The following is a 13,093-nucleotide window of genomic DNA, read 5'->3' on the forward strand; positions in this document are numbered from 1 at the left end:
ACAACACGAAATGAGAATGTAAGTGTGCTCACCCCATTTTTGTTTGTAAGAAAAAATAATATATATTTTTTTTTTTTTACAAAATAAGATTTAAGACACATTATAAATGAAAATGTGTCATTTTATTATTAGACAAAAGACAAAATGCTGCATATTTTATTTTAAAACAAATCCTAAATAAAAAAATAATAATAATATTAATCATACAACAAAGAAATATCTAAATTTAAACAAAATTTGTCTGTTCTCTATTTTAAATCAGAAGAAACCATTTGAATTACGATCCAAAATCAACGCTAAATACATGTTATTTGGATTGTATAATAAAAAAATAAAAAAATTGGTCTGATTTTACCTTTGTGAATGAGACTCAAATGTCACTCTCTGACAGCAGGTGCCACTAATGGAATGCCTGGTATTTAAAGGCTGCTGCTCCTTTAAGACCGAGTGCACGGATCCAGTATAATAATGCACAGGAGATTTCTTTCTCCACTGTATACGTTCACTTGCAGAGACAATTATTTTGAAATAATTTTGTGTCTATGTGTTCATTCAGAAGCAAGGATACGTGAAAGAGGAATCAGTTCTGTTTAAAGCACACTGTCTGAAACGCTGCTCTCAGCGCATGCTTTGAATTAGTGCAACCTCCGAATGCGCACGAATGGTTTAAAACGCTTGAATCGGCAAGATTTAGAAACAAGTGCAAACGATCAACTACGATCCGTTTCACCACTTCAGGTGAGTGAACAACGCAAATCAAGTTAGGAATTTTACATCACTGTTCAAGATAGCCCGTTGGTCAGGGCGGATATAAATTTTGGACCCCGACTGGAAAACACAATAGCCCCAGGACGCCGGGATAGCGATTTTGCAAGCCCTGCACCTCAGATATATCCAGTTTGTGAACCACTGGTTTCCACACTTGTTTCGTTAAACAAAATAAATTATTATTTTAAAAGATTGACTCAAAAGATTCATCTATTCATGAATCGGATCATGAACTTGCATTACTGAGCAAATATGATCTATCATTGAACATTTTGAATGAATAAAGACTTCAAGTTAATCTGTAAAGCACAAAGCTATCGTTTGACTTTATAAACCTTTATTTCATGCACGATTCGTTTGGATCTGTTAACTGAATGCAAAGTGTGACCTCTAGGAGATTTTTTTGTTTCGTGATGAGCATATATGCACGTTTACGAGTTACTAAATAAACAAGATAGCTGCACACAGTTTTTTTGTTTCAACGCAGAATCTGTATTGCTTAAAATCCCCAAACTGTTTACTTAAATATTAATGTTTGACATCAAAATTAAAAGTAATCACTGGTAATCTAAAATACTTTTCAGATGTAACTGTAATCTGATTACCCCTTATTTCAAATGTTATTATAACGAAATACAGTTACTCATATTTTGTTTTTAAAATACGTTACACCGTTACATGTATTTCGTTACTCCCCAGCCTTGCTCACCGCATATGCAGAGAAAGAGTATAGTAATTGAAGGGGGCACAAGAATCGCCAGTCTTTTAATGTATAATACATTTATAGGGTGTTTTGGGATCATTGGTACTGGAGAGGATAATCGGCTTCCCACCCCCACAAGCCTGAAAGATTCTGATTTTGTGTGTGTGTGTAGGTTTGATTTTACTTAACTATTTGTTAATAAAAAAAAAAAACTTTAAATCTCATCCTGTTTCTTTCTGTTACTGATTTTCTATAACTTACCTGAAAGCCAGATGCTCTGAGTTCTTGAGACACTATCTGCCATGTCTGCTCCAGGTCTTCAGCTGTGGGTTCTGTGTGAAGGGTCTTCTGGCTACGTTTCCTTCGTTTCACTCTTTTTTTCTATACATCAAAAAAACAAATTTATTTGTACAATCCTTGAAAGTAAAATTTCAAATTTCAACACTACTACCAAAACAATAAATAAATTAAAGCTGCAAGCAGCACCCGGGTCACGATCACCCGGTGCACATAGGAGTAACAGTGAACGTTGGGCCATATGCTTATAAAATAGTAAATATTGGTACCACATTTCCTGCTTCCAAAAGGTGGCACTATGATTATAACTGAATATCGGCATGTAAATGTCTTCAGGCCAGGACTCTTACCAAACATGCAAAGTTTCAGGATGATCAGACATCTCATGTTTAAGTTAGTATAAAATAAGTCATTTCCTGTTGCCAACAGGTGGCGCTATACTTATAATTGAATATTGGCCTTTAGTTGTGTTCAGGCCAGTACTCTTATAAAACATGTGAAGTTTGGGTCAGATTGGGAATTGTATGCATGAAGTTGTTACAACAACTTCCTGTTTCATAGTATTAATAGCATCCTTTAGCACATAGTAAGTGTTGATAGAATGTTTGAAAACATTTCTAGTATAATTAGCACACAATGGCATATTTTACTGTGTTGGAAATAGTGCATAAAAGTGTTAAACATGACACTTCCTGTTACCAACAGGTGGAGATTTCTTGCCTGAGTTACAGCAACTTCCTTTTTCATTACATTAGTAGCATGCTTTAGCACTAAGCTAAGTGTTGCTAGCATGTATTAGTATGTATCTAGTATGTTGCCAGCCTATTTAACACTTGTTTACACTTTTTAATATGTTCCTAGGAGTCCTTAACAGTGTTACACATGACACTTCCTGTTACCAACAGGTGGCGCTATGACTATAACCGAATACGGGCATGTTGATATGTTCAGCACAGGACTCTTTTCAAACGTGTAAAGCTTGGGGCAGATCAGACATTGCTTTCCTGAGTTAGAGCAACTTCCTATTTCTCTGCCTTAGTAGCATGCTTTAGCACTTAGCTAAGTGTTGCTAGCATGTTATATTATGTTTCTAGCATGTTGCCAGCCTATTTAACACTTGTTGATGCTTTTTATTATTTTGCAAATAGTCCATAACAGTGTTAAACATGCCACTTTCTGTTGCCAGCAGGTGGCGCTATGACTATAACCAAAATTGGGCATGTTGATGTATTCAGGACAGGACCCTTGTCAAACGTGTGAAGTTTGGGGCAGATCGGACATTGCTTGCCTGAGTTACAGCAACTTCCTTTTTCACTGCATTAGTAGCATGTTTTAGCACTTAGCTAAGTTTTGCTAGGATGTTTTGGTATGCTTCTAAAATGTTGCCAGCCTATTTAACACTTTTTGACACTTTTTAATTTGTTCCTAGGAGTCCATAACAGTGTTAACCTTGTCACTTCCTGTTACCGGCAGTTGGCGCTATGACTATTACTGAATTTGGTCATGGGTGTTTGTTCAGAACATAACACCTATCACACTTGTGAAGTTTGGGGAAGATCGGACATTGCTTGCCTGAGTTACAGCAACTTCCTTTTTCACTGCATTAGTAGCATGTTTTAGCACTTAGCTAAGTTTTGCTAGGATGTTTTAGTATGCTTCTAAAATGTTGCCAGCCTATTTAACACTTGTTGATGCTTTTTATTATTTTACAAGGAGTCCACAACAGTGTTACACATGACACTTCCTGTTACCAACAGGTGGCGCTATGACTATAACCGAAGACGGGCATGATGATGTGTTCAGTACAGGAGGCTTGTCAAACGTGTGAAGTTTATGGCAGATCGGATGTTGCTAGTCTGAGTTACAGCAACTTCCTTATTCAATGCAATAGTTGCATGCTTTAACACTTAGCTAAGCATTGCTAGCAAGTTTTATTATGTTTTTAGCATGTTGCCAGCCTATTTAACACTTTTTGACACTTTTTAAGCGAGCGTGGAAATGATCCTGTGCTCAAAGTCGCCGGTGCGCGCTTCCTTTGTGCATATCCTTTCATAATCGAATCATGGTGTTATGGACAGTTAAGTCATGGAATTACCAAAAAGGTGATTAAAGCTGACTTAAACGGTGCATGCATGTAATATATATATATATATATATATATATATATATATATATATATATATATATATATATATATATATATATTTATACACTTCTCTGAAATCATCCCAGCACTGTCTCACTCATCTAACACATCCTATTTAACTCGTCAGTTCGTGTTTATTTGAGCACTTCCGTCAGTGAACGCCACCACCAAAACACTAAAAAATCAAAGAAATAATACAGTTAAACAAGACAGTAGCCTAAATAAGAAAGTTAAATACACCCTGTAACAGATCCGAGCGACGCAGCATGACAGAATATTCATTATACCTTATTTTTTGGACTAAGTCGCACCTAAGTACAAGTCGCATCACTCCAAAAATACGTCATGACGAGGAAAATAACATATATAAGTCACACTGGACTATAAGTCGGATTTATTTAGAACCAAGAACCAATAAGAAAGCATTACCATCTACAACCGCGAGAGGGCGTTCTATGATTTCAGGGAGAGGCTACAGGAGCAATGAGCAGCATAGAGAGCCCTCTCGCGGCTGTAGACGATAATGTTTTCTCTTGGTTCATGTAAAATTAATTTTGATAAGTCGCACCTAACTATAAGTCGCAGGACCAGCCAAACTATGAAAAAAGTGTGACTTGTAGTCCAGAAAATACGGATAATCAGTGATGCTACACTGAATGCATCATGACACGACATGATAAATCCCCCGTCTGGTCTATGAGGTATTGACACAGAGTTCAAATGTCCTGTGTAGACACTCGACAGACTAAACCTGTTGCAATGCGGCGATGTTGTGTACGGTTTACTTTTCCCCCAACAAGCAAGCTCATTAACTTCTCATCTGCACGCTCTCTTTGAAATAGGAATCATTGCCATATTTCTTTTTAACATCTTTTATTTATCGCTCTCTCTTTTGTATTTGGCCAGTTTGGAGAAAGCCTCACCAAACCTGACCAGCCAGGTATTTGCGATTACGGGAACTTGTGCAAACGCAGATGGGTGACATAAATGGAGATGGCTCCAGGTCAGCGATGTAGTATTTGGTTTCCCAACAAGGTCCATCACCCAACACTAAGTTAATTAGCTGAATGCATAAACTGTATTTTCCTGTGCTTAAACCTGCCAACCTAAAGGAAACGCTGTGTATGGCGATTCAGGTAATTTGTGAATTACCGTAGACTTACTATAGAATTTGCAACTATTACTGTTATTACACTGTATACAAAATATTGTATTATGCTTGCTAGAGTGTGTGACATCACGTGGACTACCGCTGGTGGCAGTAGACAACCCTGGGGGTGACACGGTTGTCACAGCAAGCATCACAGCCCTAAAAGCAGCTTTACTAAGGCTGCTTTAATAAGCATTATACAGAGACACGATGAAAAGAAAATTTGATCAAGATTTTTCTAAAGACAGTAAGTTCCCTTTCAGTGATGCTCCCTTTCAGTGAACTCACACCCCCAAATTTATCGTGATTCGTTTAACATCTCAACCAATTTTAAACAACAAGTGACTGCCTTTTTGAGTGAGTCGCTGGACAATTAATTAATTAATTCTTCCAGCAAATTAATATGCAGTGTCAAGATATATGGCTGACAAACATCCTTGTGAGGCCCCAGTGTTCAGTGTGATGGTGCTGGATGTGTTGCTGCCGACCTGTACTGCCTGAGGTCTTCTGATCAGAAAGTCCAACAGCCAGTTGCACAGCGAATTGTTGAGCACCAGCTGGACCAGTTTGTAAATGAGCTGTTGAGGGATGATTGTGTTAAATACTGAATTGAAGTCGATGAACCGCATTCTGACGTACGAGTCTTTTATTTGTCCAGATGAGCGAGTGCTGAGTGGAGGGAAGACTGATGGCATCATCAGTCGAGAGGTTGGATCGATATGCAAACTGGAACGGGTCCAGGGAGGGGGGGGGGGGGCAGACATGATGTGGTGCATGCCTAGCCATTTAAAGAACTTCATGAGAATAAAGGTAAGTGCAACTGGATGGTAGTCATTAAAGAAGGATGGAGATGGCTTCTTCAGGACTGGAATGATGGTGGTAACTTTGAAGCATGTGGGAACAACAGCCTGACTAAGCGTGATGTTGAAAATGTCTGTGAAGACATAAATGAGTTCCTCTGCACAGTGTCTCAATTAGGGATGTAACGTTATGAAAATTTCTTATCACGATTATAGTGACCAATATTATTACAGTTATCAGTATTATCACGGTATTGTTATAATGTAACAATAATAACACACCTGATTCAGATCATCAGGTCGTTAGAAGTGTGCTCTGTGCATGAACTGTTCCCATTGACATGCTCCCTATACATGTCTCCTCAAAGACTGAAATAGTAGGAATCCCTCAGGCTGAGTGCAGTGTAGAGTCAACCCTGACCCCTCCTCCTTCTGTTGGTGCGAGCGAGTGGTCACTCACGTGTGTGTTGGATGACCGAACTTAAGGCCCGGGTACACTGCACATTCAGCGTTCTTTTCAGTCTCGCGCACAGCCGCATCCACACAGCTTTCCCTCAACCACAGATGAGTGCGGACGGATGAACTCGCATGCGCAGTACCATGAGGTGCATGGCTGTGCTCAAGCCCTCTTGATGGTGAAAATAACGTAATGCCGACAGTCTGCAAATTGCCAAAAAAATACTTTGGCCTTTATGCGATCGACAACCGGCCGTTTTTTGCCTTATTGCAACGCTCTGTTCTGGACTTCCACAAATGTCATTTATGTGAAAATATGAAGTCTGTTAATGCCTGTTAACACGGGCCAGAGACGCTGAAGACAGATGCACAGAGAAAAATACTATAGCAGGCAGATCACTCACTGTTCATGATGCATGAACCATTGGAAGAAAATCCTCAATATTGACTTGGGGGTTTATATGAATGTGTTTCTGGGGGAAACTGACTGTCTTCTGAAAAGTTTGTGGTATAATTTCACAAAAGCTTGTCAGAACATTCTGTTTTTGCTTCAAATTGGGTTATTAAATCAAATTATGTGTATTATTATTATTATTATATAACTAAATGATTTAAAAAATTATATAAAAGTAATTAAAGATTTAGGTTAAATAAACATGTCAGTTTTTCTTTTTAGGAAACAAATCAAAACAAAGAAAAAAATTAATTCTACTTTTTTTAATATTCTGTGTTGCTCAAAAACAAAATATATTGTGTCCAGCTGGAAAAAAATATATATATTTTTTACCAAGTCATCTAACACATTTCAAAGCTGTAACAATACTATGATATTTTTGCACAAAGTGAAAGTGAAAGTGAAAGTGACGTGACATTCAGCCAAGTATGGTGACCCATACTCAGAATCTGTGCTCTGCGTTTAACCCATCCGAAATGCACACACACAGAGCAGTGAACACACACACACACTGTGAGCACACACCCGGAGCAGTGGGCAGCCATTTATGCTGCGGCGCCCGGGGAGCAGTTGGGGGTTCGATGCCTTGCTCAAGGGCACCTAAGTCGTGGTATTGAAGGTGGAGAGAAAAGTTATCATACCGTCAAAATCTCATACCAGCCCATGCCTACTATGTTAATAACATTTTATTTCTGTGACTACTTTTCAATCCTGATAAATTAATTCATTATGATCAATGCATCAAGTATTATAGTAAAACGGATGCATTTGGATTTAAATATTTAAAGCATGCAAACAAACGGCCGCTTTTATCATGTTCGTTTTGTGATCGCGCTAATTCCAGTTACTTATTTCTTATTCGTTTTCTGATAACTTTTCTTTGTTGGTGAAATGATGGGGTTGCATGACATTGTTCCTGAGAGGCGTGTAAAGGGCGGGTTTTAGTGAAGCGCAGAGGAGCTTCTGGCCCGACGGTGGAGACACAGAGCTATTTTGGCCTCAGTGCTACAGGAACAAGGCTGTTAGCCCCGCCGGGCCCGTTTTAAACCCTGGCTTGACAGTGGAAAAGCGACAGTGTGATGTAAACAAAGTTCAAAGTGTTTTTACCTCATGTTGTAAAGTTAATGTGTTGTTGATTTTTGGGAACACACTCTTTAATTCTGCATGGTTGAAATCCCCAGCTAAGATGGGCATCAAGGTGGGCTGTCTGCTGCTCACCGGTGTGCTGGTACAGTTTATTTAGTACCTTGTTTCTGTTGTTATGGTTGGAGCTGGGAGGGATATATACAGCAACGTGAATGAGTCAATCTTTTGTTCATTATCTGGCTCGGCATTCATCTTCAGATCTCTCTTCACAGCAGTTCAGTCAGTGTACTGTTTGAGTAAATTAATTACTCTGGGATATTGGTTTGTTTTTAACTCAGAGGGAATGTCAGCCACATTAAAAAAGTTAACAGCTTAAATCATTTGTGGATTAAAACGGTTCAGGTCTCCAATACGCATAAGACGATTCAGTTCGATTTGGTGAACTGGTTCAAAAAGATCTGGTTACATCGAATGATTCGTTCGCGAACTGGATATCACAAAATGCTTTGTTTTGAACTTTCTCATAACAGACACGGAAGAGAAGACAATGCTGAATAAAAGTAGTTTTTGCTATTTTTGGACCAAAATTTATTTTCGATGCTTCAAAATATTCTAACTGACCCTCTGATGTCACATGGACTACTTTGATGATGTTTTTCTTACCTTTCTGGACATGGACAGTATACCGTACACACAGCTTCAATGGAGGGACTGAGAACTCTCGGACTAAATCTAAAATATCGTAAACTGTGTTCCGTAGATAAACAGAGGTCTCACGGGTTTGGAATGACATGAGGGTGAGTTATTAATGACATAATTTAGATTTTTGGGTGAACTATCCCTTTAACATTGGAATTGCTTATACTGGTGTCCCCAAGCAGAATTTTGGCCACCTTGCTATTCTGTATAGCCTGCCTACATCAGGCTCAAAGCAAAAGCAAATCCAGACACAGTTAGGACATGGTGGACATTAGCAGAACTGTAAGGCTGTTTAGAAGCCACAAATATGAATATTTTTAAGGAAGCCATAGACGATATACATTAGACACTTTTAGAAGCTATTGACTGGTGTACTTCTATTTGCATCGCCCCCAGAATTAGGTGTTTCTAAATCAGAAGCCTTGGTTCAGGCCATCTTTAAAAATATTTTGGTTTGCAGTAACAGTAAAAAAAAAAAAAGGTTCTGTAGGTAGGTAAATTTTTTTTTTTTTCAAATTTCAATGTAAAAAAAAAAAAGTACATTTTGGTGATGGTGATTACGTAGGTATGAATTTAAACAAATTAGCATATTGTGACGTCACTGACTGTGCAATAGATTTTCTAACATAAAGTGACAGTCGACACGGTCACGGTTTTTGACTAGACAGGAGAAGGGATGGGAAAAGATCTGGGCAGTTTTTCCAGAACTTTGTGCCAAGTTAAAGCGATGTCGAGCTGTTTTAATTAATTTTTTTGATGTATTATGGTGCCCGAACCCAAATAACTTTGAACAGTGACCGCGAAAACATTTTGTTTACTGCAGCCGCAGCCATCATTACCAAGCACGAACCATTGACTCTGACAATGAATGAGAGAGTATGAGATGAAGCGAACGCACAGGCCATAGTGTGACATCCGTTAACCAATAGTGTAAACATAGATGATGTCACAGGGTATTTTTAAAGAAAGAACGTAGCCTTCGTTTGTATGTAGGCCTAGGCAATTTATATATTTACAATACTTACTAAAATATAATTAATATTATTTTATTGCTGTTGTATTAATTGTTTGAAGAGTAAAAAAAAAAATTGGTCTGTCTTAACGCAAATTTACAACCGGCAAGTTGGTTGGACTAAAAGCAAAAAATTTTTTACATTTGAGTCAGTCCTAAATTGAGAGGGTCGGTCGGGTTACAGCAAACAAGAACATTTTTAAGGATGGCCTCAATGGGAACGTGATTATCAAAATCTGTATCTTTAGCATCTTTAAATGGTTAGTTCACCCAAGTATGAAATTTAGCCTGTGTTTTACTCACCCTAGAGGAATCCCAGGTGTATATGACTTTCTACTTTCAGACAAATCCAGTCTGAGTTATATTATAAATTTTCCTGTCTATTCAAAGCTCTATCATTGCAGTCAGCGGGTGTTTCTGTTGAACAGTCAACAAGATAAAGCAGGCCTTACATGGCTCCGGGGCATGAATAAAGGCCTCCTGTAGCAAATCCATGCATTTTCATGAGACAAATAGCCATATTTCAAATAGGGCTGCAACAAACTATTATTTTGATAATTGATTAATCTAACCATTATTTAGAGCGTTTAATCGACTAATCGTCGATTATTCCACTGATTAATCAGTAGAATTTGATTGATTATTCAGCTCTTGCAATTAGTTAAAATATTGTTATACGCATTAAATAAGAGTCTAATCACTTCAGCTTTGAGAAATAATATTATTTAATTACAATTATTATACAATTAATTTATACAAATAAATTATATATAAATAATATTTGACACAAAATGAGATGACTGAGAAACCTTCTTATTTAACATTTAAGTACTATATTAATTACTTATATTTAATTACTAAAATTAACTGAATGACACATCATTCTGCCTAACATCTCCTTTCGTAAGTATATAATATGGATAAGAAACAAATTAAAGGTAAGTGATTAGATGTTTTATTTTAGAAAAAAAACATTAAAAATCTTAACATTACCATTTAAAAAAGTTTTGACTGGTACAGAGTAATCTCTCCTAAAATACCTTACTGGGTTATGATAATCAAAACAGTCCTGATCTAGATTAAGCTTTGATCTCTGCAAACCAAACTATCACTTTAATCAAATATATAATAATGTTTAATACCGTAAAACTGCTTGATTTAAGTTATTGCATAAAATACTATAGACGTTACGTGAATGCTTTACCGAGCTCGCGCAAACATCCACATCGGTGTAATAAGATGCATTTTTAACTGCTGCTTTCACACTGCTCTGATATTTGTGGTGGTGTTGTTGCTTGTTTCGTTATTGAGAGAAAAGCACGCATCATATTTTCATATCCAAATGCCTTTCAGTTCGGCTCGGGTGCATTTCTCTGAAGCAGTGCTGAGCGCTCGCTGTATCTCTTCTCTTGAATTGCATCGAGGAGGGCTGAATTAGTCTTGCGCTACAGCGCCACACTGGTCAAACCGCATTATTGCAGGCTCTAAATTAGGTAAAATTAAATCTAACGATTACTCGACAACAAAAATATTTGTCGATAATATCGACTATATTCAGCCCTAATTTCAAACGTAATAAACAATTTTTTTTTCTCACTTCCGGTATCTGTCATAGGCAGAAGCTGATTCATAGGAGAGTAAAACTTAGGCTAATTTAAATTTTTGGGTGAACTAACCCTTCAGGTGCTTTATTAGAGTGCCAGTCCCGAAAAAACTAATACAATCATAACGAATGATTTTTAGACCTTTGGCACTCACACCAGTTTCCATGAAGTGTCTAGAGCAGGGATAGGCAACTCCGGTCCTGGAGGGCCACTATCCTGCAGAGTTTAGCTTCAGCACTCATAAAAACTCACCTGCCTGTATCTATCTAGTAATCCTGAAAACACTGATTGCCTTGTGGTGTGTTTAATTAGGGTTGGAGCTCAACTCTGCGGGACAGTGGCCCTCCAGGACCAAAGTTGCCTATCCCTGGTCTAGAAAAACTAGTTCTGCAACACAAATTCTGTGGTTCCATTGGGCATTGGGGACACAGTATTTTTTGGGTTGATTTGCATTATACTGTAGCCTATATCTCTGTATCTTGTATTTGGATTAAACAAAGTGCAAAAAGGCTTTTTTACATTTACAGATGGAGAATATATCTGTGAAATGTAAGTTATGCATGAAGCAAAACAGCACATGTCAAACACATTAAACAGCACGTCTTTGTCAGCCTCACATGCAGCCTTTGCGCGGGCCGTTTTGTCATAAATGTACGGGTGGTTATGGTCTCAGTCACCACATCTGGTCTGAAGTTCTGATGACGATTAAAGGCAATGAAGAATGTTATAGCCCACAGATAGTATGTCTCATCATGCTGTTGGGCCCGTTCACGGATCAACCCCTCCTGCTCAAAAAACAAGGTATATGATGGAAAAACTCTTCTAGACAGATATATTTGTGTTTCAGTGATATAGATGTGGTCTTATTCACCTTCACAAGGTACATAACTCGATTATAGCAGTTCTCCAAAAAGTTGATACAAAATTCACGCAGGAAGAGCCGTACGTTCAACGTTTTGTCATAAATGTCAATACATGTACATTTTCCCCACATATAATTTGACTCCAAATATATAGGCGGAGCTGTAGCCTAATGGTTAGAGAGTCAGACTTGTAACCCGAAGGTCGCAGGTTCGAGTCTCAGTGCTGGCAGGAGTTGTACTGTAGGACGGTGAGGAGAGTGAATGAACAGCACTCTCTTCCACCCTCAATACCCATGGCTGAAGTGCCCTTGAGCAAGACAAAGAAACCACAATTGCTCCCCGGTCACTGTAGCAAAATGGCTGCCCAATCCTCCGGGTGTGTGTTCATGGTGTGTTTTCCCTACTCACTGCTGTTTGTGTGCACTTGGATGGGTTTAACATACTTGGCAAATGTCACAATGTACTTTCTTTCTTCTTTTCTAAATCAGTCTCAGTTCTCACCTGTACTACCAGACTGTTTCGACCCTTGCAGAACCTCTCCAGCATCTTCAAAAACAGATGTGTGGACTCCACTAGATCTCTGAGAAATGAGCGAGGCTGCATTCGCTCATCATATTTACGTAGGAGAGTCAGAAAAATCTCCCTGAACTCCATCAGATAAAAGATATTACCTGCACCAACCAAAAGCAAACAAGTGACAGATGAGGAACAGAAATATGGGTATACTACCTAAATATTAAAATGAAACTCAGAGGAAAAAGAAACATTTCTAACTGTCAATGATCAAATCTATTATTTTAAAATAAGCAGAGAGAGATAAGTTAAAAATAAGAAAGTGGGAAAAAATAAACTTACTCTTTATGACATTGGAACTGTGTTTGATGTTTACATCCTTTGAGTGATCCATTTCATTTACTGTCAGCAGCAGTTCCTGATATGCCTTCAGAGCCAAGTGCATCCTGGAGAGAGAAAATAACCAATTAATATTAAGTGGACTTTGCTTCACTAAGCTATATTAACTTTCTTAAATGGTCATATGTAGATGTTGGTACTTA

At 38.0% G+C, this 13,093-nt stretch overlaps 1 protein-coding gene across 1 annotated transcript in view; it reads right to left on the bottom strand.

The window, feature by feature from the left end:
- The window catches only part of timeless (timeless circadian clock), a 150,651-nt gene that overhangs the window by 56,562 nt on the left and 80,996 nt on the right, over window positions 1-13,093 (bottom strand). The window contains exons 12-14 of the mRNA XM_059529031.1: window positions 12,894-12,997; window positions 12,540-12,709; window positions 1,733-1,852 (exon numbers count right to left, since the gene is read on the bottom strand). Coding sequence (XP_059385014.1) covers window positions 1,733-1,852; window positions 12,540-12,709; window positions 12,894-12,997 — 394 coding nt within the window. The remainder of the gene's footprint in view (window positions 1-1,732; window positions 1,853-12,539; window positions 12,710-12,893; window positions 12,998-13,093) is intronic.

The sequence above is a fragment of the Carassius carassius genome, chromosome 38 (assembly GCF_963082965.1).
Source record: "Carassius carassius chromosome 38, fCarCar2.1, whole genome shotgun sequence".
Taxonomy (NCBI): domain Eukaryota; kingdom Metazoa; phylum Chordata; class Actinopteri; order Cypriniformes; family Cyprinidae; genus Carassius; species Carassius carassius.